This window comes from Pezoporus occidentalis, unplaced genomic scaffold (assembly GCF_034315485.1).
Source record: "Pezoporus occidentalis ecotype Australia unplaced genomic scaffold, CSIRO_AGI_Poc_V1 ctg44, whole genome shotgun sequence".
Classification (NCBI taxonomy): Eukaryota; Metazoa; Chordata; class Aves; order Psittaciformes; family Psittacidae; genus Pezoporus; species Pezoporus occidentalis.
Window position 1 is genome coordinate 4735442 of NW_026915769.1, and position 26161 is coordinate 4761602.

General features: G+C 42.9%; 1 protein-coding gene and 1 long non-coding RNA gene across 2 annotated transcripts in view; both read left to right on the forward strand.

Annotated features, from left to right (window-relative positions):
• LOC134172126 (uncharacterized) overlaps positions 1 to 26161 on the forward strand; it is a 447287-nt gene that overhangs the window by 184278 nt on the left and 236848 nt on the right. The gene's annotated exons all lie outside the window — the stretch shown is intronic.
• Positions 10401 to 23656, forward strand: BCL2L14 (BCL2 like 14). The gene is made up of 6 exons (XM_062634958.1): positions 10401 to 10664; positions 16296 to 16730; positions 19249 to 19380; positions 20266 to 20333; positions 21338 to 21610; positions 22356 to 23656. The coding sequence occupies exons 2-6, from the start codon at positions 16304 to 16306 to the stop codon at positions 22395 to 22397; spliced, it is 942 nt and encodes a 313-aa protein (XP_062490942.1). The 5' UTR covers positions 10401 to 10664; positions 16296 to 16303; the 3' UTR covers positions 22398 to 23656.

Here is a 26161-nt window from a genome sequence, read left to right on the forward strand (position 1 = left end):
TTACCTTCCAAATGAGAATGCTGTAGGAAACACCATAGGGAAACCTCCAAAAGTCAAGGTATTTCCACTACCCCCTCCTCACCCACATAACCATCCATTTCCTTAATGCTCTTTGCTGACTTTTTCTCAAGCTGAGTTTTGGCTTTCTGTGTTTAGTGTCCAAGTACCTAAACAATGCTTTTAAAAGTTCTCTTATGTCAGAGCATAAACCACAGTTTGTAAAATTCCCATCTTCCTTCACAATGGGATGATGCATCCTCTACAACTTCTCCTTATAAATCAGCCAGATTTCTTGAGTGTCTTTCTGCTTCATGGCTGATTCCCAGAGATTCTACCTGGCAATTCGCTGAGTGAGGCAAAACCTACTCTCCAGGTAGAGCATCCCAACTACTGCTCACCTTCCCAGCCTCCTTCCAGACTCCTACTTGAGTCACAACAGCACATTTCCTCAGGGGGTAACAGCACTGGCTTTAGAACAAAATAAAGACAAAGAAAATAAATCATTGTGTTACATGCCATTTAGTATTTGACTGCCTTGTTCTGATGAGCAGTGGTACAGAGATCTTTTAAGTTGCAGATGGCTAGTTGCTAGAGCTGATTTGTCAGTGGGGGAAGAAGGGGAAATTTCCAGTGAATTAGCCAGTGAGAAAGGGATGAGAAATGGTCCATTGATGTCCAGGTTGCTCATGTGGCATTTGTAAGAGGAAAATCAATTTTTACTTGTCAAATTATTGCCCACTGCGTCAAATAAAGTGGTAGAAGATGCTATTTGTCATGTTGCCCTTGGGCTATGATTAAGACTAGCAGTCCAGCAGCATTCCTCATTCACACAGTAATCAAGCCTGCTCTGCTGTGGGGAGCTGCAGCAGGGATAACAGGAAATATTCTAGACTTGGAGATGGTACCATTTCTGTCTTTGATACACTCTGTGACCTCTGTGAATGCATCCCACACCTCTCTTTTGTCTTGTCTGCTGAGGTTTTATGTTAAGGATTGCTGGTCTCTAAGAAGATGGTGCAGGTGGACTTCAGGGCTGTTAAGCACTCATTGACACTGCATCGTTGCAATAGTGGCAAGATAGCTGCATGATCAAAACCACCATGCTGAGCTTAAATAAACCAGTGCTGTCTGGTGCATGCTTTTTGTCCAGCTATTAAACAGGCATCAGTCTGGGTTCTTGCTTTCTTCTTCCTGCCTAGTTCCCCCTTTCGATCCTCCCTTCTGCCACAAATGGGCTGAATCCATCTCAGTATTATTCCAAAAGGTTTACAGGCAGAACATATAAGGCACTAGGGGAAATGCTGTCACTAGAAAACCGTTGCTACCAGTCCTACTGGCACAGAAACATCTATTGACAGAACAGGAAAGCAGCAGCTGGGGCTGCACTTAGGTATGTGGAACCAGATGTTCCTCCTCCTCCTGAGAGGAAAAAATGCAGTCGAAGATCTTAGTCAGGCTGCAGGGACTGCAGTCCAAATAAGAGCTCTTAGCAAGCTGCTCTTTTTTCTCTGCTGTGATGCAAGTACAAAAATAAGTCTGTTGTTGGCTCCGGTGTGAAGAGATTGATCTTTAAAAGCAAAGGTCTCAGTGACTGTGGGGAAGGGGCCCTGTGCCTTTAAAGCCAGGTATGGAGGAAGCTACAGCTCATTGCTTTATTTTTATAGCCATTATTATTTTCTGTGTTGTTTAACAGCATGCAGATGTTTGAAGGGCCTATTCAGGCTTCAGCAAATAAAATGCTTTTTTTTCATCAGTGACTCCAAGACCTTCAGGAAAACACAAGCATCCTCTCATGCATGTGGACAGCATCCAGCACACGACATGTATTACTTGAATATTAATGATTGGTATGAAAACTGGTAGCAGCCTGATGTGGTTAATAGCATTGTTCTTACTGACAAATTCTAGCTGCTCCTGATCTGAAGAAGTGAATTTTAAATATTTAACAGTGAATCTTTGAACTTTATTTTTTTAATACTCAAAGCTGGATTGAGCCATGCTTCTATAAGACAAGATAATAAATTTCTTTAACTATAGAAGCAATGCTTATTTAAAACTTAGATTTATTTTTGTTATCTAAAGAATCCATTATAAAGTTAATCTCAGGCAGCTTTCAGAAAATCTCTTTAACAGTATCTCTTTTCAGAGAGTAGAACTTGTTGCATATCTCTTTTTTTTTTTTACCACCTCTTAAGAAAACAAAACAAAACCCCACCAAAATCACACAGCCCACTGAGAAACACTGACACCTGGAAATTCTAGGAGCCTCAGTTCTGAAAAAATTAAAATATAATGTTGACCTTACATATAGATACACAAACTTCTGTTTAAAATAACTTGAAAGTCACTTTGAAATTCAAATTGATCGTATCTGTGAAGAGGCTTGAGACTTCAGCACAGAATTGACTTAGAGCTGATATCCTTTTAATGAAGTCACTTAAAACGTCTTCCAATAACTAAGGACCCCAATTTCTGTTTCAGTTTGTAGGCTATTGCAGACTGTAAGTTACTTCTGAAAGTAAGACTTTGTATCTTGAACACTTACAAATGTAAACAACCAGCATAATTTCTCAAAACAACCCTCTTAATCTCCAGAATATATACCTCTCTTCACCCTGAAGAGGAAATATAATTAATGTTGTACCAAGAACAGAAGCAGTAACAAGGCACAGCACCTTTGAGCATAGAATGGGAATTGGGACAAATGAAAAATGGAGCTTCTGTGTTGTGGGGTTGCCCAAAGAAGTGGTAAGTGCTTCATCCCTGGCAGTGTTCAAGGGCAGGTTAGACAGAGCCTTGGGCAACATGGTCTAGTATGAAGTATCCTTGCAGCGGGATTGGAACTAGATGATCTTAAGGTCCTTTCGTTTCTGTGATTCTATGACTGTTTTCTCCCAGCTTGGGGTGGAAAGCTGCAGACAATTTTTTATTGAATAAAATATTTTGGAAACCATAAGTGTTTTACTGAACTGTATTTCTGCATTGCTATGCGTGGCTCCATATAACCTCCATATACCTCCCAGCCACCACAGCCAGAGGGGAGAAGCTGTTCTCTGAGGAACTAAAACCAGAGCACAAAATGGGATCTAAACTACAACTCCCGTGAAGCAAAGAAACAGCAGGCAAGGCAGTTATACATCAATGTAATTGAAAACATGTCTGAATATACGTTAATCCAAAGATATAAAATACAACAATTTGGTTTGGGGGGAAAAGGACATTTTGTTTCAGTACCATATTCCTCTTCAGGGACCTTTTCAGGTATTCAGCAAAGCTGTAATAGTTTATTGGGAAATCCCTTACCAAGTTTTATGGGGAATGAGGTGCCATCAGTGTTCTGTGTCTGTATTTGTGTAAATAGTGTCATTAAATAACCATCACAAAGAGCCTTAGATGTGGCTTTTAAAGGACAGCAAAGAAAGTTACAATGCTCAGCAAGGGCTTCTTTTTCTCCTTTTAGACAGCTAGAGGTTTCAAATGTCACAGATGTAGATGGCTGTTCCTTACCATCATCTACATCTTATAGTTTCCAGCTGTAAAACGTGTAGAGGACAACACTATTATCAGGAGGGACTGCATCTCAGACTTCAGACCTGCTTACATTTTCAGGAAGCCCTGCTGTTTTCCAGTGATTGACCTAGTTAAATTCATTTACAGAATGAAGGCCCTCATGATAGCAGGGAGTTTTGGAGATTTAGCACTACAGGAATGCTAAGTCTTATGATTAATGAACTAAAAAATGCCAGAGAAGTAGGAAGATTGGAAACCCAGCATCTCTGTCTCGAAGGAAAAGACCCTTATGCAGAAAGATGGTTGGTTTTAACTTAAATGGAAAGAGCAGCTTTTATTGTTAATGTCAAAAAAAGGTAGGAAGCCCCAAAGGATTGCACAAAATGGATATCCCAAAATTCAGAAACCATACTTCTTCCTTAGGAAGTCAAGGATCTTATTCCACATATTCCTTTGGGAATGCTTATCTTAATTTGAAACAAAAGTATAAATTCTTAATCTTTTAATTATTGAAGCTTACAGATACGCCATCTGTGTTATCCACCAGGGCTTTTTCCACCCACTAGTAGCTGTGCAAAACACAGCAGCTCAGGTGTACTTTAGGGTGCTTTTTATTGTGACACAGTGTATTTCTCTGTCTGGAAGTCTTGCTAAAGTACTGTTCTTTTGAAGAAATCCTGAGAAATCCTGGAGAAATCAAGGAATTTATTCCATTTGACCTGTGAGGATAACTATCCAAGACAGACTGTAACTGTAACTACATCAGCCTCTGAGCCTCTTGATTCATATGGTTTTCATTCAGCTTGTGGTTTCCAGTCCCATGCTTCCTACTCAAAAACATTTTTGCCTTCACAACTATTAGATACAGTGACTGAAGTGTACAAGAACACTGTCCATAATTCCTACCTGAAGCTCATGAAAATTTTCCATTCTCCAAAGTTAAAAACACCCTGTATGTACTTATACTAGGATGGGTTCATACAGCTTCAAATGTCAGTAGTAAATAGGAAGAATTAAGACTTTCCCTTGGGCTGAAGTACATGACAGCAAGTGAGTTCACCCCTGCCAGCTGGGCTGTGGTAACTGTGCATCCATCTCAGCTGCACATCTAAGCAAGTATTTTTTATCTACATGTGTGAAGAACATACACAGGAAGTTGCTGAAACTCCTTCACTGTGTATGAAGTCATTAGCCATTATGTGGAATCGTAGTATAGTCTGGGTTGAAAGAGACCTTTAAAGATCATCTAGTCCAACCGCCTGCCATGGGTAGGGGCCCTTTCCGTTAGACCAGGTTGCTCAAAGCCCCATCCAACCTGTCCTTGAACACCTTCAGGGATGGGGTAGCCACAGCTCTTCTGGGCAACCTATGCCATTGTATCAGCACCCTCACAGTAAAAAACTTCTTCTTAACGTCTGATCTAAATATGCCTTCTTTCAGTTTAAAACCATTGTCCCTTGTGCTTTCACTACAGGTCTTGGTAAAAAGTCTCTCTCAAGCCCCCTCTATATCCTGAAAGGTCTCAGTAACGTCTCCCTGGAACCTTTTCTTCTCCAGGACAAACAACCCCCACTCACTCAGCCTGTCTTCACAGCAGTGATGCTGCAGCCATCTGACCATTTCTGTGGCCCTCCTCTGGACCTGCTCCAACAGGTCTTTGTCTTTCCTGTGCTGTGGGCCCAGAGCTGGACACATGACTGCAGGTAGGGTCTCATGAGAATGGTGTAGAGGGGGAGAATCACCTCCCTTGACCTGCTGTCCACAGCAGTGCAATGTAAGTATGCAGAAGTATACTCAAAAGAAATATACAGTTGCAGATAACTCAAGCACCTGAAACATCTCAGTGACAGCAGGAAAATACTCTTTTGTGGGTAGGCGATTTGTGGCATCACTAGTGCTGCACAATATGCACATCCCCAGATGTGTACAGTGACGGTCTGGTTTGCCAGAACCACAGAACTGCTGAGGGAATGAATTCACCACCCATCTGGTGAAGGATCTGCATGCCACTTGTTTTCCAAGCAGGCCTATAGGCTTTGCACTGGCCCTTTCCATGCTGAGTATCACCTCAGCCTGAGGCTTTGCTCTTACTTGGAATGAGCCCTGAGGGTGTAGCTGCTCCACCACAGGCTCCTACAGTTGTCAGGGAATGGTCAGTTTTATCAAGGTGTTGTGCTGAAGGAGGTACACCAGTGGCTGGTTTGTACTAATTCAATGCTTTAATATGGTCTTTGGTTTTATTAGATATTGGGCTTCATTCTGCACATTTAGTGCCAATGGCTACCAGTCCAATGATAATTCAAATATGAAAATACTTTCCAGAGACAGCTGTTTATGATTTTTAGTCTACGCTTACCTCATATTTCACTATCAATCCAGAAACTTAAAACATGTTGTGGTTTGAGTTTTTTGCCTTACAAAAAATAAAGGATTAAATAAAACTTACTTAGAGGGATTTGGGGCTCAGTGGCAAACTATATTTACTGTTATTACTGAAAAGGCTGGGAGAAAAGAGGATGATATTCAAACCCTTCCGTGTTATGCTGACTCCCAGGTTCTGGAAAACATACATAGCACTCAGGGCAGATCACAGCCTACAGCATCCTAACCCAAACTGGTTTAAACAAGGTAGTGGCACACTGGAAAGGGTGTCTTTACCTTATACCACCTGAGTTATGCTGAGCTGCCAGTCAGGAATTGGACTAGAAATGACTGTAAATAACAACAAAAATAAAAGGATATGGATTTTTCCCACTAAATGTACCAAAAGAAATACAGCCTAGAATTATTTTTCTACTGACAGACTCATGGCACAATTTGAAGATCTAGAGAGCGCCTGGGAGCTGTCAGAGAGGGAGAAATAGGAGCTGGAAGCTGAGGGTGAGAGCAAGCAGCCCAGAGCAGCATCCTCATGGGCACAGAACAGCTGCACAATACCTGTGCAAGACGAGCAAACAGGGTTCAGTGATCCTAACTGAGTACAGCCAGGAGTCCTGTGATTCCCAGACATGTCTGCAGTGAAGAGGCAGCTGTGAGGCAAAGACCTCAGGGTCTGGAATGACAACCACATGGCCAGGCACAGGCAGAGCTGTAGGACCAAGGATGAGAGCCTGGGCTCAGATGAAACCCCTGGGTAAAGTGGGAGGCTCCTGGCAAGGCACCCACAGTGGCTCTTTCCTTGGTGTCTGGTCCAATGTCACCCACCTGGACCACGTCAGAGCTGGCCTGGAGCATCAGTACTGAGGGGGGAAGCCAGAGGTTTAAAAGAAGAAGACAACAAAAGCTTTGACCATAAAGCTCACCCTGACACCCACCACTCGCTCCATTGCAATACACAGTAAGAAGAGAGAAAACTCTTTTGCAAAAAGCTGCATCATTTGCTAACTTCAAATAAAACCCATTTCCCATCTAAGCCAAATGAGCAAGGGCAGCAGCACTGCTCAGAAACAAAGCTTAACACTAATGTAGCTTTATGCCATCTCCCTTTCCACATTTCATATCTGTTTTTTTCACAGTTGTGTGTGCCTGGAATGAAACAGAGCTGTCTTTCAGTTCCTTAATCTTCACTAGAGCTTAGACTCTGTTTTATGCACACAAGCATCGGTACGGTAACTGAGGCAGAGAGCCACAGACCTTTACGCCTTGCCGGCCGCATTGTTTTCTAGCTGTGCCATCATCAGACTCACGTCTCATCCCGCACTGGCCGGGACGCAGGAGGCTGAATTTCGCTGTTAATTCGTTTAAGGGCAGTTGTCCCAAGCCGTGGAAGCCGCCGCCGGGTGTCGCTGCCCGACGCTTTTTCCTTGCCCTCTGTGGGTTGAGGGACCTCCTACTGCAATCACCCCATCCCTCTGACGGACATGAGCAGCCGGGAAGCCAGTACTCTGCCTGGCAGCCGCCTTTCACATCAGAATAGATAACTCCTTTATGCTTTGGCAGATGATGTGTGGAGGCACCGCTGACCCACCTGGAGTTGATCCCTGCCATGTCCAGGATGTGCAGGCACCTGAGGGACCCCAGCATTGCCGAAACCTCCTTTTTGGCTAGTCAAACTCTTTTCTGACGTTTGGCTGATGGCTGGGGCAGATTTGTCTGCCTGGTTTGATAGGTCTCTGGTTTTTATCTCCTCTCGTTCTTTGGAGGAAAGAGCCAGAAAGAGCCAGATTTCAGCCAGAAAAAAACCTCCTTTATGTAGAACAACCTGGTCACGCTGTCCTCTGCTGTTTGGAACTTGCAAGGCAAGAACTAAATGCTGAAATTGCTTTACACCTTTTCAACTAAGAACGGAAAAATGCTTAAGTTATGTCTTGTAGGAGAAAACCAAACCTCAAGCCTTTCCATCTCTCAAACCAGGTTTTTTCTTCTTTGATTTATTTTTCCCTCCTGGAAACACCTAGTTTCTCTCAGCAGATATTACAAGCTCTTCCCAGTTTTGGAGAGGAATCTTCTTATACTTTTGGCTCAGTACATATCGTAAAAATCAATCCTCACAGGCATTCTGAAAGTCAGTGGAAACAGTGGTTGTATTTTTAAGTGTCCTTTTACAGACTGTGCAAATCAAATGTTGGGATATCAAGGATTTTAGGCTGGAAAGTGAATAGAAGTAAAACTGAAACTGGCCTAAATTTGCCCAAGGTGGGAAATGAAAAGAAATAACCCTTAAAGCAGCTTATCCCCTTTCCTGAAATGCATGAGTCAACATCAAGTGTTTGGCTGGGTTAGCTAAAGGTAAATGAGAGTTAAAAAGAGCTGGAGGATTTAGATAAGATAGATGGCAACAGAAAAAGAAGAGAATACAAAAGTTTTCCAGGAAATTAAAATCCATAATGCAAAATCCATAATACAAGCAAGATAGAAAACCTAGTTTGGGTCTTAATGTAAAGGGTCTGAGAATCGAAAGAGAAACCAAATGTGAACCTCCTGTAAAGCAGGGAATTATACTGCCATTATTCAGAATGTTTGCTCTTCTATCTACTTTCAGGAAAGGCCATTAAAATAAATCTTCCTTAGCAGACAAAGTGGCAGGAGGAAAATGGAAAAGTACAATGAAGCAAAAATAATTAAAGCACATTAAAAGTATATTGTATTGTACCATATCTATAAGAGTTTCCTTTTACTTCCCTCTTGCCTCCTCTGGGAGTGTTCCCAGTTCTATTTGTTTGAAAGAGCTAATGCCAAAATGGAAAAAGGAGTCCTGGTCAGAATAAGACTTCTCTTACATCTGCCCAGGCTAGATGTAACATGCTTGGAAATATCCCTGTTCCTAATACTGCTTCATAATGGACAAAATCAGGTCACTCCATCCAGAGACTTTAAGAACCCGGAGCTCCAGCCAAGGCAGGAAACTGGCTATGGCTTTTCCTGTGTGCAGCCAGGGCTTGCAATTTTCAAATATAGACTGCCACACTCTTTCTGAAATACCACCAGGGATTTGAAAGAATCTATGTATTTTGGTTTCTCAGCAGTTGACACTGATGAGCAGAATGGCTAGTCTCCAGTGCAGAGGGATATTCTGAGGTGGGAAATGGCAAAAACTGATGGAATTAATGGAGCGGGTGAGTAGCTGTATGTCAGAGGAGGTCATAGCTCCATAGGTAGTGATGCTGCTTGTACATCCAGCTCTGATTATAAGGTCAGCACAAGTGCTGAGTGGAAAATGGCCAATATTTGCCTGATTTGTCATGATATAACAGAGAAAAACAATGCAGTAATTTGGAATAGAATAGAAAAAAATGGAGCACAGTTGACATTAGCTTGTTTTTTCTCAGTCCTCTCACTTTCTGACAGGTGCTATAAAATACAATATCACACTTTTAAAAGGATGGTTGTTTAGGTCTTTTTTCATGCTTCCAGCAGGCTACCCTACCCTTTTCTGGGCCTCCAATGCCACTTCCTTCCCCCCTGCCCCCTGCCTATATTGGAGAAAACATATTCTGCATTGGGTTACAGCATACATTTGAAAAGAAAATGAAGTTTTTGCAGTCCAGAGAGTGACAGATCGTTAATAAACCATAATACACAGGCTTTCAATCTGCTGTTATTGCTCTCAGGTCAGTTTGCCTTAGGAAAGCAGGAAGGAAATAGAAAGCTTCAGTGAACACAAACAAAAAAGCTTCTATAAGCCTGCAATGTATACGTGAACTCCAAGCTGCTATTCCCTGGAAATGCTAAAGTTGGCTCTGCTTATATTTCTGGTTTTACTAGTAAATTCCTCACTTTGCAGGAAAGGCATCAGACAGACCTTTTTCCCACAACAGCCTCAGATGAAGGCACAGACTCAAGTGCTTTTGAAGGATCTCCTCCCAGTCAGAAACCCCTCTGTACCTCCAAAAACTATTTCTCTGCTGCAGATAAATGCAAGCGTTCTCCCTTTTCAGCTGTTTCATGTGCATCAGTCCCCTCCTTGCTTGCAATTTTGTCTGCAAGCTTATTTTGAAAATGGAAGCTCTCTGGCACTGTGAAAATCCCTCTCAAAATGAATGTGTGCTTGGGGTTAGTTATACAGGTAACAAAATCACAAGGTTGGGCTATGAGTTACAAAAGCAATTCCATGACACTGTTGCAAGTATTCTACCAATCTTATCTAATTAATGTTTAACATGATTGGGAAAAAAGACGTAAGGATGTATGATAAAAATGTAGACTGGTTTATGGTTGCTGATTGAAGAAGAGGTGTAACTGCTTTCGAAACACTTTTAAAAAAAACCCTCCTGTATCAAAACGATGATTAGATTCAACTTGTACCGTGGAATAAAAAGAAAAAGAGACAGACAAATTTGACATTTGGCAAGAAGCCCTAAAGAGCTGTAGATTTTTATCCCCTTGCTAGTGTGCTGCTGAGAAGTCACGTGCAGGAGGGGCCGGCCCTCCCCTTTCTGCTTTTTATAAGACATGTTTGAACGTTGTTCTCATAAGGAAGTACACGGGGCACTTCTTTATTGGAAGTGCAGTGCCCTTCTTAGTGTAAGCTTAGGAACACATGTTTTCATGAAAGATTGAAAATATTAAATAAAAGAAGGGAACGTGAGTGTTCTGAAGGGAAGTGCTGTGCTTGCAAGGCTGGCTCTAGCAAGACAAGTCTAGCCTCTGGAAGAGGAGGAGAAAGAATTGAGATCAGCAGGCACAAAGGGTTGCTGGTGCAATAGACCTGTAAGGTAATAAAACCCCCTTTCTTCTTTGAACTTGGTTTCTCTTGTATAATGTTTGGTTGTCTATAATGCAGTACAAGACTCAGAATCTTCGTTGTATATGGATTAAATGGCTATATCTGTCACTGTAAATTAGGTACCAATGTATTTTCAGGTTTAGCTTTAGTATGAAAACCAAAAGGAACTGCCCAGGATCTTTTAGAGCTGCCATACAAGCTCTGCTGCTGTTGGCTGGATGGTTTTGAAAGAAGAGTTTGACATATCTAGCCAAGGAGAGCAAAGGTTTTTTTCTGCTAACCAGACTGCAGTTAGTTGTGGAAGGTTGAATTTAAAATGTGGTACCACCCCAATGTATTCATGCAGACTTAAATCCTCGCCTCCTTGTTCTTACATTGGTTTGGCCCAGTTCTAGCTAGGTCACTTCTTGCTGGTAAAATGCCTTCATTTGCAACTGAAGGAAACTCTAATCCAAACAAGAAAATGGTGGAGATGATTCAGCAGGTAATATACACCCCTGAAATCATCAGTAAGCAGATGTCTTGTTCCCTTTTTGCTCCCAGATCTTTGCTGCACTGTGATTCCTGATGTCTACTGGAGGTCATAACTACATGCCTCACCATTCCTGCTGGTGCTGAAAGCCAAGTAGTTCATCACTTGCCTTCTAGAGGCTGAGTCTTTGGGAGCCTTTCAGCTTTGAATACAGGAAATACTTCTGGACAGATGCAGCCTAGCAACTTCTCTTCTGAAAGACATGTATAAGTGTAGACCTTCTCATATAGCGTGTGTTGTACCTATTGCACAACAGGGTTCACGAAAAATCTGTTGCCACTAGGGATGTTTTCCTTGGCCTCATAGTGCAGCTCTGCCTTCATGACTTGTGTTGTGTCCTGTTTTGTTAAGATTAAATAAGGAGCACATAATCCTTCAGTTTGCAAGTTGCTGCTGTCCATCCTAGAGGCAACTGTGGCACCATGTGGAGAGGTCCTTTCTGGTGGGCTTGTATGTAAAACCAGCTTTCCACGGCATCTGTACAGTTTTAAACTGTTCAGCCTGTCTTGCACAGACAATATCTCTTTGACACTTTTTTTGTGAGAACAATTGACTCAGTATGTACAGGATATTTCTTCAGCACAGTGTGTTGCTTACATACTAACAAACTCTGGAGACTTGTGGTTGTTCTGCTTTTCTCCCCAAGGACTACCAGTAGGTTAGGGTCATGAACCCAGAGGGAAGTATCTAGCTTGAAGAGCTGTGAGAGGAATTGGCCTTTGCTTCACTTTGCGTAGGAATCTCCACTGACATATACCTCAATCTGCTCCTCTGTATGTGAGAGCAGAGCTGAAGGGAAAGACTCACACCTGGGATGAGTCAGTAAGGTAAACAGTGGTGCTTTTATTAGTGCCTTTCTCCAGAGTGTCTCAAAAATAAAGAGTTTTATTTAGAACTTGTGTCCTAGGTAAGAAACCACATTTCTGTCTCTGCTGGTTGAGAGGGAAGCATCAGATCTGACCTGAATAGCTTGGACTAACAAACCAAGGATTGTTAGTTAGGCTGAGAAGAAACATCCTCAAGTTTCACCAAGGGAGGTTTAGATTGGATATTAGCAACAATTTCTTCACCTAAAGGGTTATCAAGCACTGGAAGAGGCTGCCTAGAGAAGCAGCTGAGCCACCATCCCTGCCAGTAATTAAAAGACTTATAGATGTGTTGCTTAGGGACATGGCTTAGTGAGGGACTTGGCAGCACTGGGTTAATGGTTGGACTCAATGATCTTGAAGATCTATTCCAACTTAAATCATTCTATGATTTTATGATGATTCTATGATCATTTCCGAGGCACCTCTTTCACTTCTTTTTTCTGCCTCTTCTATTCAGCCTGACATTTCCTCTGCTTGGACAAGGCCCTAAGCCTTTTGGAAGTAAATGTCCATGAGGCAGGAGAATGAACCTGTGGAAGAAATAGTAGTAGAGCTTGTCTGTGCTCTGTAGTCACCTGAGGAGGAAGGACGGGAGGCGTGCCGGCAGGGTTAGAAGGAGAAGATGGGCTGAATGCAGCACCCAAGCTTGGGCTCAGGCAGAGTCTGTGGTGAGCACGGTCCAAGAGGACTTGTAGGGCTAGCCACAATGGTGGCTTGCATCTATACATGCAACTATACATTAATAAATAACACCAATACAACAACTGTCAAGAAATGGCACAGCCAGGTTACCACTTGGTCCAGTTTTGCCAAACACGGGCCTATAGCTGGACGCCATCCAAATCAAGTTATTTCATCTATACTTGAACCTCCAGGCCACGCCTCACAGTAACAAAGATTAAACAGTGATGTTCCTAGTTTAGCTCTTTTTTATGGTTTTCTTTCTGTATCCTGCCCACTCAGGCTCATATAAATACACTTCTCAAGCTTTTAGTTGGCTATCATTACAATTGGCCCAGGGTGCTCTTACAGTGGAGGGGTATTTTTGTGGAATTTACTTTAGTCAGCATTGGCTCTCAGAGAGTCCACAAGAAGGCAGGTTTTGTTGGTCATGCTGCCCACAGAAGTCCATTTGTGTTTTTGCCAAATTTCTCTGTTCTGGCAGATAATTCTTGAAGTGAATGGAGGGCTGCAGCTAAATGTACCACCATGAACACCGGCAGTTCAGTTTCCATTTTCTGGGAAATGGTATATGAATGTGACATTTGACAATGGGAGGAAAAGGTCTGGAGGAGACTAAAGAGGAAGGGTGTAACATTGGTCCCTCAGAGCCTGAAAGCTCCAGAAGATAAATAATTTAGACCAGAGCTTCTAAGTAGACAGAATGAGATCGTGTTGCTATTCTCCGTAATCTGGTCCTCCAAGTTTCTTTTAATCATCCTAGAAATAGTACGCAGATTTGGGTTTTAGCAGGACTTCCAAGTACTGTCAAACTGAATCAATGCTTGCATTAAAAATCCTTCTTTATAGAGACTCATTCCTGAGAGTTTGTGCAGAGCAAGTGCTGTTTCTGCAAAAGTCCTGACTCCTCTCTGGCCCATACCAGACAGGATATTGGAAAAATAATATGGTTATAGTTTGAAGAAGTAAGTCTAAAGAGAGTCGTAAGTCACCAACTAAGATTTCAAACTTTAAAATGAACTGAAAAACAAGTTAGCTACTGGAAGTTTCCTTTATAAATGCTCACCAGCATGTGGTGATACCTCCTTTTCTTGCTGTCTGTAAGTAATGGTATAAATCAGCTATAAGCTGTGACCCTTTGTTCTCTTTTTATGCTTCTCCAGCCTTGTTGTATACACAGGGGTGAGATTCCTTACTGAGACGTCAGTGCTCGAGAAAGTCTGGATAAGGAAGCTCCTATTCCACATTTTTACCAACATAATTTGTTTCATTTCTCAGAGGTTCCCCTCCAGAGCGAGGTGCAGGCTTTGCTGTACAGCTGCATCTGAAGTGCCAGTGCTTATTTGATGTTACATACTAGCATGCTGTAATAATACCCTACCTCCTGCTATCGGTCTGCACTTAGCCTCATTTAGGAGACCAACCTTTGAACCCTTGTTTGATTTCTGTCTGTACAGCCACGTTTGGTAGGGCTGTTTTTAACACATAAGTAATAGCCCAGTGTACAGGGCTGTAAGTGAGTTTTCAATGCTACTACTCTAAGTCCTCTCACTGGAATAAATTTTTATATTATTTTATATAATTGCTTTATAATTTTTATGTATAGTTATGGTACATATAGCTTATCATATATTGCTATACATTTTTAAATTAGAAAAAAATTAGAATACATGAATGTTAGAACGTTTTAGATCTATAAAGAAGACCCATGGTGGGGAAGACTATGCTGTTTTAAGTAGCATTGGTTTCTGATGTGAAGGACAAGCTTAGATCTTTTCAATAAGGAACTTAAGTTTGAATAAAGTATTAAATAATGAAAAAGAATGGCACAGCCTTTAAAATTTTCCCTCTATTTCTGGACAAACTTCAAACTGAAATAAATGCCTGGTCTGGTTCCCAGGGCAAAGGGAAGTGCCTGTTCCAGGGCTCATTGACTAGCTGAAGGGATTTGCAGTAGCCTTGTTTTCTGTGTAGTGGAGACACTGAGAAACGCAGTTCATCTTTAAATGCCCTTTAAGCTGCTCTGGTTTACACTGGAAGATGGCCTCAAACAATCATGGGGCAAGGAAAGGGTCTTATCTTTGCTCCCCTGCATCCTGAGGGTGGTACGCACATCAGCACTCCCTTCCTAGGCACAGCAAGGAAGAAGAAGCAACCCGGTGCCTGTCTTGCATCATTTTGTTTCTCCTTTGTTTTCTCTGTATTTTTAGCTCCCACTTCTTTTTCTTGGTTTGTTTCTTGTAACAGTCTCTTGGTCACTTTTTCCTGCTGGGCTTTTAGTTTCCCTTGCAGGTTCATTAGAGCTGCCTGCCTGAATGCTGTGAGAAGACACAAAGCTCCTGCTGACCCTTTGATTATCTCAAGGCAGCAACTAGCAAGAGAAAGGAAACTTGTACCCACACCTTCAGCCTTCAAATTGCTCTGCCATGTCCAGCAAACAGGGATGCACCCTTTGGGCAAGAGGTCTCAGTGCGGTACTGCGCCCTTCACAGGACATGGCTTGTGCAAGCTGTTAGAAGACAACATAGTTGCTTGGATGTCACTGGGACAAATTCTCATCCAAGTATAGTGAGATATTTTGCCACACGACGTTAAGTATAAGTGTCTAAGCAGTAAATTGCAGCACACTCCCAGCAGAAAACTGAGCAAGCTGGTCCCAGGCTTGCACTGGGAAGAAAATTTCAGAGAGCCTGTTGCCATGTGTTTGAGACAGGCTATTGGAGGCTTGGGATGGTGGTGTGTCAATAGCTTAACATGAGCACTGTGGCTTGATGGGCTACAATGTGTAGGGAAATAGGAAGATGATAAAATGCATGTAGGTGCTGTGGGATTGTGTGTTTGTTTGGATAGGAACAAGTCACCTGAGAGAAGTTCCACCACACCCTCCACTGCACACAATCACACATGCAAAACTGTTGGCTCAGGTGCCTTAAAGGAAAAGGACAGTTGAGAACATTATAATAGGTAAATAGCATAATTTCCCGTAATATTTGGGCTAGTTGTTATTTGCTTTCCTACCAGGAGCCCTCAGGGCTCAAATTTGTCAAAGTTTCCCCTGAAAGCACAATTCTCATATATTTAGATGCTTGCTCATTTGAAAGCACAGTTCTCATGTATTTAGATGCTTGCTCATTTGAGACATGGTATAGGCTTTTCCTTTGCAGTGCTTTGATGAATCTTTTCTCTTTCCATCACAATAATCAGTTAGCATTGTTACAGGTTTTCCTCTTTTCATGTACTGCACCCCAACCACTAAATACTCCTCATCTTCCCTGTTTAAGCAACCAAATACAGTTAGATACGTAATGTAGCAGATCTCTTGCTCCCGTTCTTTGATGGCCTTTGATACCTACCTGAGGTATTTCTCAGTAATCAAATTCTTTTTCTAGAGAAGACTGCTTCTCTGGCTCCTGGGTACTGCAATACTCTTCACATCACTGAGGTTTATAAGGTGGAAGGTTCTGTAGAAATGTCAAGTACTGGTTGGATTCATGAAAAGCAGGCTGTTCCCTAAGCCATTAAAATTATGTTCCTGCAGGAACCAAGATGTCTTCGCCAAATGTTGTCAGTATGGAAGAAATACTGCTGGAAGATGATGAACGAGACAGCATAGAATACAAGATCCTACTGGCCTATGCCCAACAGCGGTTGTCTGTCAGTAAATATGGGAAACTTCTGGAAAACGAGGCTAACGTGCAGAAACCATCATCCTCAATCAGGAGACAAGGAAAGACTGACCATCGAAGAGATACAGACAGATCAAGCCTGATAGCATTTTTTCAGGGTCCTGTAATACAACTAGAAGGTAAAACTCAACAGAAAACCAAATATTTGCGAGGACATCGTCTACGTTTTCCCTGCAGCAGTGCAGAGCTCCCAGCGCTGTCACTGCAGGGAGGTCACATAGCACGTTTCTCCCATTCTGAGAATCAATCCGAGATCCTTCCACAAGGGGATTCCCAGCATCAGACAAGTATGTCTTAGTTCTTTCCTTGTGCTGTTTGTCTTTCAATCTCTCTCTCAATAGCTTTAAAGGCTGATGGCCTGCGGGAAGACACATTTTTGTCACCTCTTATGCTAGCTCTATCGATTTCCAGTTAGGAAGGTAGATTGCCAGATCTTTAGTTGTGCTTGCGAACACAAGATTCATGCTCGTGAATGGCTTTTCTGTTTTCCATTGTATAGTGGTAACTATCATATAAATTGCACAGGTTGGGACTCCTCCCCAGCCCGCCCCAAGCATCAGCTTTTTCTTTCCATACCTGCTAAGAAAGAAGAAACACTTCCACACTAAAATCAAGGAAGAAAAGTTGTTTGAAGGCCTGTTTAAGGAGCTTTATCATGTAGTAAATGTTCCACATTGGAGACAGAAGTTCTAGATTCTGCTAGAAACTCTGGTGCCAAGCAGTTGGCAGTGACTAGCCTCAAGCACAGAGCAGCCCGAGTCTCTGGGCCTCCTCTTATAACCCCACCGTGTATCTTAAATGGAGAAAGTCTTCCAAAGTTGTCTAAGTCTCCTTTGCACTTTGCTGTTACATTCTCTGACCCTGCCCTCCCGTGTGTTGGAAGACATGGTAGGAGACTGTAATCCAGCCGATATCCAGGGATCCCATCCATGTAAACATCTTGTACCCCAGCTCCCAAAGCCAGCTCCACATCAAGTACTGCACTACAGGCAACGGGATTTTACCTTTTCTGCTCTGGATAATAATTTATACCTTAACTTGTCATACAAGACTGAGAGAGGAGGTTGAGGTATCCCCATGAAGTTGCCATATACAGTATATGATAGGTTGCCATACTGTTTTTATATACATAAGGTTTAATTTGTCCCATCTTGATACTATTGGTGTCACAGTGATTGCTCTCTCCTTTCAGTGCATTTAAATCGAGTTCTAAAAATCATCACTGACTTCTCTAGCCTAATGCCCCATCCCTGACTAGTTTAACTGTCCTGGGCCAGCTTCTGCCTACCAAACCTGTAACTCTCCCTGCTACCAAATCCAGCCCTGTGTCTCAAGAAAGGGTCCCTTCCTCAGACCAGTGCCTTTTTCTAGGGTGAAATAACTATAACTTCACATTGTTTGGTTTGGACATATGTCTACATCCAGATATCTGGTTCTATGTCCATTTTATTTTCACATTGCCAAGGAAAGCGCTTTTGAGTTTGAGTGCAATCACTTGATGGCTCTGCAATACATCACCATGTTCCCTGCAGCATGGGTGGTAGCATGGCCTTGAGGTAAAAGCTCCCCATGCTGGGTGTGAACCTCCCTGGGGATCCTGCTTGGCTCCAAATCAGGACTTTACCAGCCCTTCAGCAGGTTGCAGGACCAATTACTAAAGAATTATTATTATTATTTAACACTTATACTGCTAGCAATTGCACTTGAAGCTTGGGCAGGCCACACTGGAGCAAATGGGGGTGTTTGGGCAACCAGCTGGCTAAATTGAAGGCCTGTTCAATCTAAAAGCAATTGCCTGATCTTAGGTTTCCAAAGTCATGAGCAGCCCGATCCCCTTCCTAGAAGTCTAGCAGTTCCCAGACAAGCTCTGCAGGCAGACACAGGGTTGGAAGCGTCTTGGGTTGATTCACCGGCCTTGAAATGTAGTTTTTATTGGCTGCATTAACCTGTGCTGCCCTCACAATAAACCCTGCTCATTAATCCTACATGTGTTATGGGTCAAGCCACCGCTGAACTTTGTCTTGACGGCTTTTCTGGTTGTGCAGGAGCTGCCATTTGGCAGTGGTGGTGGAGAGATTGCGCTCTGCATGCCGGTGAGGTGAACTGGGAGGAGGAGCACCTTTTAGGTGAAACAAACTTTGCAACAGCTCCTCCTGCTCTCTTTGCTGTAGCAGGATCCCTGCTGGAGTGCTCTCACAGAGTGATGCCTTCAGCTGGTGAGGGTCCTGAACAGGATCACTACGCAAGGTGGATAAAGCCAGTCTGGTTGCTGACTTCTCCCAGTATTCATGCCTGCTTAATACAACAATGTCAAGGGCACAAAAAGCTTTTGTGCCAGAGGTGCCTCTGAAGTGAAGTCAGTTTCTCTTTTGCTCAGGGTTAGCCTGTGAGAACAAGGGAAGAGCTTTGAAATACAGTGTCTTTTCTGAAACTGGACCTATAGATGAACTAATCATGGCAAATACAACTGAAGCTTAAGATTCACAGTCCTGTGGAGCAGTACTCTAACATTTCTTAATACATAGTGTGCTTCTGGCTTGCAAGGAGGCATGCTAGTGAGCAACACACACTTGCTTCTGTATGGCCTCTGTATAGCTAGCTGCTGCTCAGATACTAGAGAGGGATTGTACTGCATCTCTTGAAATTATTACCAGCTCATCTCAAGCAATAGCAAAGCCCCAGGAAATTTATCTCTTGGTATCCTGGGCACTTCCACCTCAGAAGGCATGTAAACAAGTAAATCACTGAATTAGTTCTTGGAAACATTAATTGCATTCTCTATTTTCCAACCTCCTTCCCAATCAGGTGAAACAGCAGATGTAAACCACATTGCAGACAAACTCTCCAAGCTTGTTACTTCCAGATCCCAGGAACCTCCTTCAGATGTATCATCCAAGATAAGTGATCTTACTGATGGAAGTGAGAGCGAGGAACGTGGTAAGGGTGAAGAGTTTTGAGCTCACACACAGTACATCAGGTTGGGACTGCACACTGGGGCATTTTTCTAGACATGGTGAAGCACTGGGCACTTCTGTGGCAAGAGGCTTTGAAGAAGAAAGTTTGCTCTGCGGCCCACATTTCTGCTCTTGCAATTAAAGAGAGCATCCTTAAAAATGAGAAAAAGAAGAGGAAGGCAGTAACCTAAGGTGACAGAGCAGTGGTAGGATTGGCAGGGCTGGGGACAGAGTAATACCCCAGGGCTCTAAGGCCAAAGACCGGTAATTGGAGCAATAATATCTTGATCAATCCCTCTTTGGTGACAGGACAGCCCCGCTCTAAAATCTCTGTTAAAACTCTGCACTGCTTGTCTTCCATGATGTCTGCAGAGATTTAATTTTAATGCAAGCTTCCTAGGGATTTCTGGTTACAAGAGGGATCCTGCCATACTTGCATTTTCTTTAATCTGGCAAACCCAGAGTTTGTCCTAATGAGTTGCAGAAGGTGTAATTGGAATAATGAAGGGTTTTTTTTTTCCCCTGATTTTAAGTCAATTTTCATGGGTTTCTGCTAGCTACTCTTTTGTTCTGCCTTATTATCAGACATACCTCAAAGCCCAAAGGGCTGCCAGTGGGATATTAAAGCCCCTGCTCTTTCCCAGATTCTTAACTGGAACAAAACATCAGGCAGATGGAGAAATAGTATTGCTTACTCCACGCAGACTAGAATAGTGAGCTTTAGCTTAAAGCCTGGTTACACAGCTGTGGATTTGCCACAGAGTAGGAGCTGTTTTCATGATTAAGTGACACAAAGGCTTTTGCCATAGTTTGCTATCTGGATCCTGCTAGAAAGCTATGATATTTATGTTACTCTTTTCTTTAACAGATGAAGAACAGATAATACAAACAATAGTTTCACTGTTAAAACAATCAGGGGACCAACTAGAAGAACAGGTAACTCCTCCTGTTTTCAGGAGCTACACAGGCTGGAGTGTGAGATTACTTCTCTTGGGAGTGAATGTTTTATAACCTAGTGCTTTCTGTCTGTATGCTGAACTTCTCTTTCCACATTTGGGGTTTTCTGAAACCTTCACCATTCATCCTGAAATCTTTCTGAAGACTAGAGGATTAGCAGTGATTTCTACTAGGGTATGGGAGGAAGGCAACAGAAATGTCATGCATTTCAGAAAGGAGTCACTTGCCTTATTCCTGTTGAGTTTCATGGGATGCTGAGCACTTGCCTGACTCCAAGAAACTCTTCTGCTTGCATTATATTTGGCATACAAGTTGTTCCCCGTGAAGGGAGAGAAACTCTACAGCTTTGAAAGTTGCTGTATGGAAATAAATCTTAGGAGTACATTTTGAAAGTCCTCCCAAGAGCTATAGAAGAGACCCCGCATGAGTCCATTAGTGGGAGGGGATGTTTTCTTTATTAAAAATGCAGGCACTTCTTCCTTTTACTCCCTTCTTTAGCTGCCCCTTCTGCTCTGTAAAGGTATACACCACCATAGAGAATGTGCTCAGCTCCTGCAGAAGAGGGACTCCCAGATACAGTAAGAAGCATCACAAAGACTATGGTGGAGCAAAAGGAGCTCAGTATGGCAGCTGTTGCCAGCGCTTCTCATAACTTGCCTTTACTGTCATCTTTCCACTGCTCCTCTATTCCCATGTCTTGTCACCCGCAGGTCTCAGTATTAGTGTCACAATTGTTTGGCTTTCTCTCTCTCTACTTCTCTCATTCAAATGCAAAAAAAAGCCTGAAGATTTTTTTTCAAGGAACAAACGTAGAGCCGCCTCCAGAGCCTCAAGAAGCAGCTTTGCAATGAGGTGTGCATTCGCCATCACGATTAGACTGTACTGCATGTGATACCTAGAGACGCTCTTCTTTCCCAGTGAGATAGGGAAAGCAATTCAAACAAAAGTGGTTCAGTTTAACTCATGCTTATTTTAATTTTCAGGTCAAAAAGGACAGTGGCTTATATCAGCATTTTAAAAACATGTTGTCCTACACTTTCTTCGAGAGGATCACTGATTTGTTCCTGGAGGATGTCTCAGCAGATTCAACAAGTGAGCCAGAAGGCCAAGTACAGTGCAAAAAAGTTGCCTATACAATGGAAGTTGCCACAAGACTTACTGCTGTGGACAACCATCCTATGAACCTGGTCTTGGGCTTTGGTGCAAAGTACCTCAGAGAACACTTCAGGCCATGGATTCAGGACCAGGGTGGTTGGGTATGTGGTTTTCCTCCTTTGACACATGCATAGCCTAGGGCACTTCAAAGCAGCCCACTTTCACACAACATCAGCCAGATGCAAACCAAACCAAACCAAACTGCATATTCTTTAACACAGCGTGTATTCCAGCTGTGGAATTACTTGCTACAAGACATCTTATATGCTGCAAGTTTTTATTTACATAGGCCCAAAAATCGATCGGAGGCATTCATGGTGGGTTGTTAAGTATAAAACACCATTCCTGGCACACAGTCCTTCAACCACAAATAGCTGATGGCTGGGAGAAACACCAGGAAACTTCACGCTCGCCCTTAATACTGTACTGTCCCTACAAGTGTGCTGCTGGCAGGTTCCTGGGACAGCACAGCAGTTCAGCAGTTCATACAGCCTGCCCTCATGGTTTGGTAGACTTCTACTTTCCCTGTACACAAAGGCATCTGTTTATCTTCGTATCCCTCTTTCAAAGTCAGTTGTGCAAGGCACTCTGTCTTCTGCCAGCAGTAGTGCTGAGCTGCTGTCCTCCATGGATTTTCACCTGGATTTGCTGGGGAGGCAAAATCCTAATCCTTTTGAGCTGTATGAAACGGATGGAAACATTTTCAGCAACTCCATAGCCTGGGATAGGTGGCATGTGAGGTCAGGCAATCCTACTGGCAAACCTACTGCTGACCTCAGCAAAATTGAAATAAGGATGAAGGTCCTAATTTCTTTTATAACTGCAAGTTTTCTTTGTATATTACAGGAGAAGGCTTTGACTTCACTGGATCAGGAAGAAGTAGAGTAATCATGGCTGCATTCATTCTCCAGGGAGCAGGAGCCTTCAATTAAGGAACACGTAGGATCTTACCACAGTCCAATGCCAGAATGATTACTGGTTATGTATTTTTACATTTTTCATGCAAGGCTGGAATGTTGCATAGCTGATGGGTACAACTGCCCTTTCATAAAGTTGGTATTGATGTGGAAGTGTTCTTCCTATGGATATGAAGTCACCTTTAACTCCCCTGGAGTATTGAGACCCATAAGTAGTGATTTTAGATACCTTTCCCAGTAGAGATTCTCACTACTCTCCTACGGGTGGATGTTAAAGCGTAAACTGGAGAAAAATATCAAAGTATGCAATCAAGAACCATTGGACTGTGATCAAACATCAATCAAGTGGGACAAGTGCTGCCAGGTTTGAGTGGTTCATAGTGGTACCATCTGTTATCAGTTCTACGGTATTGATGCCATTTTATACTTCTGAAAGCAATTGAGTAAGGTTAATAAGGGCTTTTTATTCTAGTGCCCTCCCCAATCTCCCAAGAAAAGATACTTGATTACCTACTACAGGTGCTTTTAATTTGAACTGTTCTGCTTTAAACCCCTTCAAAGTATAGCACAATAGATACTGGCTTTTACAACGTTATTTTGTACATTAATGTGCAAGACACAAACATTGTGAGACCTTTGTAGTCCAAGAAATTTAAAGCTTATCCTACTGTGTCAGTTTTCCTCCTTGTTCAAAAGGAGCTTGTTGCTATGTGTGATCTCAGGGATTTTCCATACACTGACCTGGTCCTTCAGCCATTGAAAACAAGTGATGTGGCTGGAGTTCATGAACCTGTATGTGTGGCAGTGGAAGGAATAACAGTGCATCACTGAGAGGAGAGGCAGATGCCAGACAAACTATTCAAGACTTTGAGCCTTGGTTTGCGGCCTACTGAGTTGATGACTTGGATTTCTGTCCCTGGCAAATTGCCAGTAGAAACAGAGGGAACTCTGGGCATCTGCTGAAGTTGTAAAGCCTTGGTGTTGCTTCTGTGACTTTTCAGTACCAAGAGGTAATATTTCCTCAACTGTCTCTCAGTAAGATAGCCTTGCATTATGGGTACTCATTCTGCATGTACAAGAATGTTAACTGCAAAGACTGCATGAAGAAGTTATTAACAAATGATGAATTTCAATGAAAGTGGTAAAAAGCATTTCAACCAGATGTGTAAAATATGCACTGCTATCAAAGATCAGGTATTTTTCTAATAAACCTGAAACTTTCAACTCCTGCATAGCAAACTCTGCCTCTGTTTGGACACGTATGTGTGAAACAAAAGACGGAGAAGGTGGAAGTGAGTTACCTTTGCTTCCCTTCTTCAAAAGAGTTGGGAAACATTTGATATATCTCTAGACTGTAGATCTAAGATTTTAAGAACATCCACTCTTTCTGATATCAGATGTCCCCAAAGGGGGATGATTTGTGGGGGAGAGGCAAGAACTTACTCAAAAGTTCAAAATGTTGTTGTCCTTCCGTCTCTTGTCTATTGAAAAGAGATTGTGAGGTGTTGTACCCTCCCACACACTGGGGGCTGCTGTTTTATTACAAACTTGGGTTCTAAAGCTGGCCTGTTAGCTATATCTTAGCTCTGAAGAACTATATCTGATTCCATTCCAATTACACTAAGACTGCATTCAGTCTGTTCACGTACACCAGTGGCCACGAGTTGGGCATTAGCTTATGGAAGTCACTTCAGCAATTTTTACTGCTTGAATAACTGACTGCTATTTAGAGAGGTGTAAGCTCTGTGCTGTGAGTGCGGTTTTCCAGCTGAAGGCTTAGCAGCCCCAAAACCACACTCATCCCTAGTCTCCATTTTGGTACCTCAAGAGTTAGTTTCATGCCAACAGCAGAGCCAACAGTGAAATAGACCATCTCAAATGGGAATGCAAAAACTGGCCATCTAAGTAAAGATATTCAGCTGGTTTTTATTTTTCCCTGGGTTGTTTAAGAGGCATTTTTTTCAGTAGCAGTAGGGGCCAGCATAGGAAACCAGCCAAGTGAGCTGTTTCTTATTTAGTCACTCTTACATTTGTCATCTGCACCAGTTAGGTTTTAAGAGCAACCTACTCCTTTTATGGCAGGGATCTGGGGTAACCTCCTTGCTGGAACGATGGATTTGGTTTATTCTAAGAGCAGTCAGCAAGGCTGAGCACCGAGCTGTTGCCACTGCTGCTGCCTGGCATGAATTAACAAAGTTCTACTGCTGGCTCAACCAGTCTTCATCTTGCTGTCTTTTTTAATCTGTGATGACTAAAGCAGCAGCAGATATAGCATGAGTTCTGGGTGTGTATGGAAGGAGGAAGGGATGTCGTGAGGGAGGGTGCCTGGCCATGCTTTCATTTCATGTTAATCGATGCAAGACATCTTTGTGTTTAGCTCTAGTACCCTCTGATGCCGATTTGGGGGTGATACTGTGAAAGATAGAGAGGTTTACTGTTAAAACAAGAAGTGTCACTTGGGATTTTTCTTATCGTGTATCTATGCAGGTCAGCATCACACTATTTGTTATATCAGCAAGTTTAATTTAAAATGAGCTGCTTTCACTGTGTGCTAAGTTTTCAGCACCAGAGTTTACCCTGTGCAGGTGATGCTGGGGTTCATTTTTAAAGGATGCCAGAAGTGTCCTGCAGCTGCCTTCTGCACTATGTTAAAGGGAGCCAGCCCACTGGGGCTGCCTGTGTGAGCACCTGGGAGCTGCCATCCCACCCTAACATCCCCCTCTGAGAGCCAGGGCTCCAAGCAGTGAGTGGCCTTGCCCTGGCTGCTGTTTCCTGGAGCACCCAAAGCATCAGATCAGAAGATCCCACTATCCCATGCACACCAGTTGCAGAGAGGAGCTCTGCCCCGGCTCATTGCAGCAGTGTCCCTTGCTCCAGTGAGCGATCAGGGGCAGAAACAGTAGAAAAAGTCTGGAGCCTTCACCCAAACCCAAACATTTTAGTTTTCTGTTACTTACTTTTGCTTCAGCTTTCAGGAAATGCTGGCAAATCCATTATTTCTCTACAATAGGCTATTGAAGCATATGGAGGTACCCTTGGGTCTTCTCACAGCATCACATGATCTCCCTCTTTTTAAGCTGCTTCTCCTTTCTCTTCTCACAGGTGAGTAACTACTACTACTGATAGACACGTTTGAGTAGGTAGAAAAGCAGCAGGTGGACACAAACAGAATCGCAGGGAAGCACCAAGGGGAATAGCTCAATAGACACCATTGTCTGAAAAGTGGATTTACTGCCTATGACTTGTGTGCTGTAAAGGCTCACAGTCTGGAACAAGTTCAGGGTTAAAAGTTCACAGCTGGGGTGTTGTAGTGTGAGTGGAGGGTGAGAACCAAGCAGAAGACATTAAAGCTGATTGCCTTGCTTGTTTGTTGTCTGCAGCTGTGGTGTTCCTGCCAGGGATGGTGTAAACCCCAGCAGTGAGACAGGAACTGTGGCTCTGTTGCATGATACCTACACCACAGCAGGTTGTGCGGTGGGGTTAGGTGATGTCCTGGGATCCAAGCTGCTGCGATCCATCCTGCTTAACCCACAGAGAGTGTTCCTCTCATGTCCCATGACTGGCTCCTCTGCTTATCTGCTGCAGCCAAAGCAAAAAGATGCAGAAATGATGCATTTTCCTGCCTGAGGTAATAGAAATGATGGGTTACAAAAAGATTTCTCACTGGAGTCAGCATCTTTGCTGACTGATACGATCTCAGTGCTGACTTTCACAGTCATCTACTCATCTTTCTAC